This window comes from Echinops telfairi, unplaced genomic scaffold (genome assembly GCF_000313985.2).
Source record: "Echinops telfairi isolate 266 unplaced genomic scaffold, ASM31398v2 ScPeMD7_9;HRSCAF=40, whole genome shotgun sequence".
Lineage (NCBI taxonomy): Eukaryota > Metazoa > Chordata > Mammalia > Afrosoricida > Tenrecidae > Echinops > Echinops telfairi.
The window spans coordinates 75,696,033-75,704,036 of NW_022103906.1; the positions used below are offsets into that span (position 1 = coordinate 75,696,033).

Consider the following 8,004-nt stretch of genomic DNA (forward strand, 5'->3'; position numbering starts at 1 on the left):
GAGAGAAATTACTGAAACCCAAATGAAGGCTGAGCATGATAGTGGGACAAGAGGAAAGTAAAAGGAAATAGAGGAAAGAATTAGGAGGCAAAGGGCATTGATAGAGGTCTAAATACAGGCATGTATATATATTAATATATTTATATAGGATGGTGGGGAACTAGATCTATGTGTAAAAATTTATAGGTTTAGTATTAATGTAGCAGATGGACATTGGACCTCCACTCAAGTACTTACTCAATGCAAGAACACTTTATTCTATCAAATTGACATTCCATGATGCACACCTTCCATCATTTTTTAATGCATAAGAAAGAGCTTTATATCAAGAAGTAATTTTATGTGAAGAAGGCATCCCAGCCCAGTCCAATTGAAGTCCGTGGGTCCGATGCTAGTCGAAGCCCTCTTCAGACTCATGTAGCCCAAGGCCAATGGTGCAGAAAGGTGAAGCAGGATGCAGGAAGATCACAGGCCGGTGGGCTCACAGTCACATTCATCCAAGGGTGGTGGGCACATGGCAGGGCACCAAGAGCTTCCCAGGTCAACAGCAAACAAGGTGCTTCCCCCGGGGAGCAGACACAGTCTCAGCAAGCAGGAAGGTCAAAAGAGAGCAGTTCTCCCTGACTCCCCTCTGTCTCCATCACTTTGATAGAAGGCAACAAGTCTCTGGGATTGCTCAGGTGCAGCTATTCATCTCAGGTGTTCTGGACTGTGTAGAACTGGGATAGAATGATACACATTTATAGACAGTGAATAGATAATAGGTGGTGTTGTCTATTAGAAGGGGGAGAGGCAGGGGAGAGAACTGGTTTTGTTTCAAATTTAGAAATTTGTTGTAAAAATATGGAACTTGATGTGCTAGTAGGATATTACACAGAAATTTCCAGGAGGCAGTCAGATATCTGGGTCTGAAGTTTGATGGAGAGCTTTAGTGGTCAAAAACAGGGATTATTTATGACTCTCTGAGACTAAATGAAAGGAATCCTGGGTGGTGTTGTGGCTGAAGCAGTGGGCTGCTAACCCAGAGTTTGGCAGTTCGAACTCACCAGTCACTCTTTAGGACAAAGATGTGAAAGTTTGAGTCTGTAAGATTTACAGCCTCAGAAACCCTACAGACCTGTTCTACTGTATCCTAGAGGGCCACTTATGGCTCAGAATCAATTCCATGGCAGTGGGTTGGTGGGACTAAGTGAGATCACTTAGCGAGAGAATGTGAAATGACTAGAAAAAAGGAGGTTGAAAACTGGGGATTAAGAAATGTTTCTGAGAACTGGAAAAGCACCAAGGGCAACAAAAAAAAAATGTTTCCAAGGATTGTTAATAACACAATCTAAATCTGAAAGAGGGAATGGTATCAGAGCTTATTTGTGAATATTTGGTTTACAGAAGGCTAGGGCTGACAGTGGAAGCCCAAAATCCACACACAGAAAATAAAATTTTAATAGGGCTGTATATGAAATCCAGGATAGGTAAATCGATAGAGACAGTAACTGGCTTAATGGTTTCTTGGGGGTATGGTAGGGAAGATTGAAGGAAAATTGGGAGCTACCGGTAGTAACGATGAGTATAAGAAAGAAGAAAATGTTCTGAAATTGATTATGGTAATGATTGTACAACTCTTCTTGATATAACTGGACTATTGAATTATATTATGTTCCAATAAAATGTTGTTTTTTAAAAAACTAATGTGAAGGAATGCAAGCATAGTAGGAATAGAGCCAGGAGAGTTAAGTGCTCCAGGTTCTAAGAGGGAAGAGGCTTCTATAAAGGAAGGAAAGGTGTATCAGTTAGCTATTGTGACAATAAAGCTGTGTAACAAATTACTCCAAAAGAAAGTGGTATGCCGTGAGAGTATTTATTTGTCACTTAAGAATTTATGGTTATAGGGGGCAACTCTACTTCACGCTGTACTTTGTGAGTTCTCCAAAAATATCCATTTACCCTGAACCATTGGGCTGGGGATGCAGAAAGACAAGAGAGTAAATTCAACATAGCCATTCATTCCATTTCCCCGAGTAAATTGCATGGCTGTGTCCAAAGTCAAGGCTCAGGGAAGTACACTTTTTCTGGCAGGGGAGGAAGTACAAAGCTAAATGGAAGAGTGAAGAATTGGGAACACCAACACCAACACAAATGCAGTGAATGCCAGGTAAGGAATTAGGCCGACCTGTAACAGCTCACCGGACAGTGTTTCATTCTGTCCCACAGAGTTGCTGAGTCAGAACCCCTCAATGGCATCTAACAAAAATCTCTAACATCTTCCCCAAACCTTGTGAAGGGCACAAGAGGAGCCCACTTCTCTTTCTTCCCTATTCCCTAACTCCATTTAACCTTGGGTCAACAATATCAAATAATGCCTAGAGGTCAGAGAGGAGGAACCTTGGGAAAATCCCTTGGAATTTGACAACGGGAAGACTTATGAACATCTTTAAAATTGTTGCCCTTCAGATTTAGTTAAGACTGAAGGGTTAGGGGAGGTGAAGAGGAGGAGCGGCGAATATGATTTCATGCCGTGAGGCAAGTGGAGGAACTGGACAGTTTGGGGAAGCGAGGTTGAAGAACTGGGGGTTCGCTGTAAAGCACGTGTTTCCTGACTGAGACAAAGCAAAGACAGGGAGAGCGAAGATAGGAGACGAAGAGAAATAGTTGTGGAAGAGATTCTAAATGGGCAGCAGCTCCTCCCAGAGGAGAAGTTGATTTTGAAAGGTGATCGGGTTCTCCATCCCCATTACTCTTGAGGAAAGGAGGAGTTGGGAAAAGATGGTGAAGGGGAAAGAAGATAGGCCTTTAATTGTGCATGGTTTTCTCTTTAATGAAATGGGAGGCAAAGGCATTTGCAGGGGGAAAGAGGACTGGGAACAGAGCTAGGGTCTTCAGCAGCAGAACAAAGGATTGTATGCGGATGCGGTGCACAGGGATGGAAGTCAGGGGATGAGTGAGCATCCCTGAGGGACTAGATGATGAGGGACCACACTGTGTCGTGGTGCTGGTTGTCATAGTTATAGTTTCTTCCCTCTCTCCTATCCTGGCTACAATAAGAGAAAGACTGACAATGTGGGTATGGTGAAAGTTTAAGAGGTAAAAGGGAGCTAGAGACTTAGAGAAAGCTTAGTTCGGCGATTCATGGAGCTCATCTGGATAGACATTAACATTGATTCTACCAAGCCCTGTTGTAGGCCTGCTATATTCTTTCTTTCATTTTTAAATATTTTTTCTAATTCTTCAGCTTTCCAAGTTATTTATATACCATGAGGTCTACGTTATATATGAGACAATTCCATCTTAAAGAAATCAAGCAACTTTCCCAAATTCATCCAGTTGGTAAGTGGTGGAAACAGGAATCAAACTCACATGTCTCTGAATTGCCGGGTCGGATAGAAGAAGCCCTAAGATAGAAAGGAAAAGAAGCTTATAGATGACACAGGGATCAGGGATGAAGATCAGGGTTATAGTAAAGTGAGTCCCACAGAAATCAGGTAGAGGGAGAGGCAGATGGAAAAAAGAACAGGAAGAGAAAGGGATTTGAGGATTTACTGTCTTGAGGGTAGAGAGCAGTGCTTGTGCGGTCTTAAGGCAAAAGGCAAAGTCATGAATATATTGCCGATGTGGCATGAGGATCGGGTAGGTAGAGTTGAAACCCAAGAGATCCGATGTTGAGTGGATTACTTATGTTGATGTCAAAGTGGTTTAGGATGATGACAGAGTATGAAGAGGAGAGGAAAGCTGTGAGCCAAATGGTAAAACCTCTGGGAAATGCGGGCATTAGTAAATGACTGTGGTACACCAATTGTCTGAGCCTTCATAGGCGAGCCAGCCGAGGAATCAGGGTGTCATAGGCGAGCCAGCCGAGGAATCAGGGTGGTGGAACGGTAGTCTAGAAGTGGCAGTTGGGAGCAGTGGGAATCTAGCGGGAGCAGTGGGAATCTAGCGATGCTGGAGAAGAAGAAACGGGTTCATTCACGTGGTTAATTGGAAGGAAAAGGTTCTGTGAGGGGAGCTTTAAGGTGTAGTTTGGAAAAGTTTGAGAAAGCCTACAATCTAGTATAGGAATGTGCAAGCAGACGCGAAACGGCAGAGGGATGGCTTTGCTTAAGCTCACATGGTAAACTAGAGCCAGTGGAGACCCTTGGAGGGGCAGTGTGGACGTTTGGTAGGAAATGGCTTTTGGAATCAGATGACCTTGAATTTCCAAAGCAGCTTCATCATTTACTAGCAACGAGTTGTGCGATATTTAGGGTTTTGCCTAGCCTCTCAACCTACTCATCAACGTATAATATTGAATGCAAAGGATTACTGTATTTAATGAAGTTGATGGATGTGAAGTGCAGAATTTGTGCAATGTGCCTGGCGCACAGAACATGCAAAACCCAATTTTTAGCAACGACTATCAGAACTGAATCAAAGACCCTGCTCTTGGTCCAGTGTTTTCCTGGTCATTCTGCAGGGACCTGACACCCTCCATCTGCTCTATTTGGAGGGCAGATCCCCCTCCCTCAAGTGACACCAGTAACTTTAGACCATACAGCCTTATCAGTAAGATCTGGGGTCTCTATCGACAGCAGCAGCAGCTAGTGTAACCATAACTATACATATGGATGTGTATCATGTCACATCCATGTCATTTTCATGTCCCTATTTCAGGCCTTAAAATCTCCTGTAATATATCCAGTCTACATGCCATTCTGTTTCCTGTGATGGATGAAACATTTTTTTTTTTTGCCCAGTGAGATGCTAAAATAGGTGCCTGAAGGGGGCGTCTGCATTTTTTCTTCAAGAGACCTTTAAAAACATGAGTCAAAAAAAACAAAAACTAAAACATAAGACTCCTTATTCTCCCTGGAGAAGACGAGGCTTTCTACTCCCGTAAAGAGTTACAGTCTCAGAAACCCCCAGGCACAGGCCTACTCTGTCCTGTGGGTCCCGCGAGTTGGAACTGACTCAATGGTAGTGAGTTTGTAGAGTTTATACGCTCCCTGCCGCTCCTACATCTGGCTGAAAGGAAGCAGGAAAGCAATGTAAAAAAAACGAGGACAGCGTGAGATAAGCTGGAAACAGACAGGTTTAGCAACTTGCTGGGTAAACCAGGAGCTACTCCCTTGACTCCTGAGTGGTTTATTTTTAACATGAATGTTCACCTGGTAACTACTAGTTTTTACCCAACAATAATATGTAAGTGGGAGAATTCAAAAGTGTAAATGATATACATGATTTAATATTAAATCCCTGCTACTCCAGATCCCTTCCTCTCAACCCATTTTCCTAACTGCTAGTATTGGAAACAAGTTCTTGGGTATTCTTTCAGAAATATTCAACTTATATTTTATGCATATTTAAGCATTTAAGTGAATATTTACTCTTAAAAAAAACACCCCAAAACCAAGTTCACAGCCATCGAGTCCATTCCAACTCATTGTGACCCCATATAGAGCGTTTGAGTCTCTCTCTCTATATTTCTCTCTCTCTTTTTTTTTTCTCTATATTTTTTTACAAGAGGGGTCATTTAATCTTTTCCTATGGATCCAGCTAGTGGATTTGAACTGCTGATCTTGTGGTTAACAGTACAATGCTTACTCGACAGCACCACCAAACTGTTCCTTATAACTTCAACTTGCGGTTTGGTTGTTCTGATAGCCCTTATTTTTGTTGGTGGCAACCCCATTCTCCCACTCTGGCTCTAAACCTTGGATCAGTACCCAATCTCTCCCCTGTATCTATTATCTGCCATTTACTGCCATTCAGTTGATTGAATTCATAGAGACCCTCTAGGACAGAATGGAATTGCTCCAGAGGGTTTTCTAGACTGTAAATCTTTCTGGAAGCTGACAGTCTCATCTTTCTCCTGTGGAGCAGCTGGTAAGTTTGCACTACAGTGAACCCTTGCCACTTCGCGCTTCGACTTCCGCGGCTTCACTCTATCGCGGTTTTTGCGTAACAGCGCATGCTCTGTCATTACTGCCACTGATTGGCTCATACTGTACATGCTTCTGTCTGCATTGCTACGTATCGGAGCTATGTATCAGATGCATTTTTGCTTTTGTACAGTGTACTGTAATTGTTTGCGAGTGTAATGGTGACTAAAGGGTGTTTTTTCATGTCCTCTATGCTCTAACTACGAAAATATTTGATTTACAAATAAGGAATCCTACTTCGCGGAATTTCATTTATCACGGTAGGGTCTAGAACCGATTAACCGTGATAGACGAGGGTTCACTGTACTGACTTATGGTTAGCAGCCCAGGTTAGCCCAGTGCACACCAAGGCATCTTCTGTATCTAGTAAATTCTGTCCATTTCTCCTCTACAGTGTTCTCCATATTTGTTAGTTCTTTTTTATTCTCATTATCACATCCCTACTTCAGACCTTATTTCCTGTAATAGCTTCCATCTCCAAATTCCATCTCTGTAACTCCAAATTCTCTGTAACTCCAGAGGTCACAGTTCCTGAATTTATCAGTCCTCTCACCACTTCCACCGTGTCTGCTTTGTTTCCAGCCATCCAGTTTCTTTGTCTCCCGTTGTCTTCTCATCGTTGCTTTTGTATAAAGGTTGACCATTTAGTCAATGTGATTTTTAAAAGGAACACATTCCTCATAAGTGTTACTGTTTATTTTATAGGCCAATCTATCATTTGGCTGGAAAGTGACCCGCAGGAATGGCTCCAGCGTCAGGTTAGAAAGGTATCTTAAGGCTTTTATCTCTGGGGTTCCTCTAGTCTTCAGTCCAGTCAGTCTGATCTTTTCTATAAATGTGAATTGGTTTGACATTTTCCTCCCATTCTAACAGGAGTCTTCCATTGTGCCCAGGGCTGGAACGATTGGTAGCTGGGTACCATCTTGTTCTTCTGGTCTCAAGCTAGAAAGACTATGTTTTGTTGGCGTTATTTCTCCCTTGTGTCTTGGATTTCCTTTATTCTTCTTTTCTCCAGACACCAGTAAGTGTACCTTAGATGCATTAGAGGCATACTTGCCCTTGATTAAGTTTCCTAATGCCAAGGTTCTGATTGTGTCTCTGCTCTTCTTAAAAACCCTTAACGGTTTTGTGTTTTGCAAAACTCAAATAGTGATGAATAAATCTAATCTTTAAATTCTGACCTGGGGAGTTGGCTGCAGCTGAATCTTCAGATGTCACATCTGTAGCCTGTATTAGAAAACACTACAAAATAAAACATCTTCCAGGTTCTTTTGATGCAGATGATTGTTGGACTAGCGGAACCATTAGAATTCAATAAAAACTTCTTAGCTCAGTACTTAAGGTTCTTCACAATATTTCTCCTCAACACCTTTGCTGCTCATTTCTCTACATGCCAGGGAAAATGAATTCTTCCTGGAGCCCCCTCACACCATCCCGTCACATCACATAACCTTTCAGGACTTCAAAGTCAGATGTGACCCCCGAGTTTTTCTCTGAACTCTCTTACTGCAACATTCTGCTGTACATGAGAGTTTTGGGCCTACCATAATTTGCCCTTATTATTTGCACTTACAGTGCCTTTTGCACTTTGTGTGACAAGGGTGTTAAACAAGACTTTGTGGCATTAGTGCCATTCTTGATTCCCACCCACCCCACACCTGTAGATATGCAGCGTCTCTGTCTCTGGCTAATTGCGGGTTTTCAATACCTGTTTGTGGAATCAATGAATAAATAAATGAAAAGGCACCCAGCCCCCCCATCTTCCAGAGAACTACAAATCCCAGCGCTCATTGCAGGGAAACGTTGCCGGACGCGGTGACGTAAGGGGGCGTGCCAAGTCCGAGGGAGGGGTCGCCCTGTGGGTAGCCAGAGGCTGGGGCGGCCGTAGAGTCCAGGGTGAGAGAGGGAGTGTGAGGGAGCGAAAGGTGAGCCGAGCTGAGGGAGGGGACGCGCTGCCGGGTGCCCCCGGTCTATGGAGCGGGGAAAGATGGCGGAGGCGGAGAGCCTGGAGACCGCGGCGGAGCACGAGCGGATCCTGCGGGAGATCGAGAGCACCGACACGGCCTGCATCGGGCCCACGCTCAGGTACTCCGGG

The 8,004-nt window shown here is 43.4% G+C and overlaps 1 protein-coding gene across 2 annotated transcripts in view; it reads left to right on the forward strand.

Moving 5' to 3' along the window:
* Positions 1 to 8,004, forward strand: part of EXOC6B (exocyst complex component 6B) — a 635,729-nt gene that overhangs the window by 39,655 nt on the left and 588,070 nt on the right. Inside the window, exon 1 of one of the 2 annotated variants that reach the window (XM_004696081.3) lies at positions 7,806 to 7,994. The exons of the other annotated variant lie outside the window; for it this stretch is intronic. Coding sequence (XP_004696138.1) covers positions 7,882 to 7,994 — 113 coding nt within the window. The 5' untranslated portion in view covers positions 7,806 to 7,881. Of the gene's footprint in view, positions 1 to 7,805; positions 7,995 to 8,004 lie in introns of those variants that run through there. 2 annotated transcript variants of the gene reach the window in all.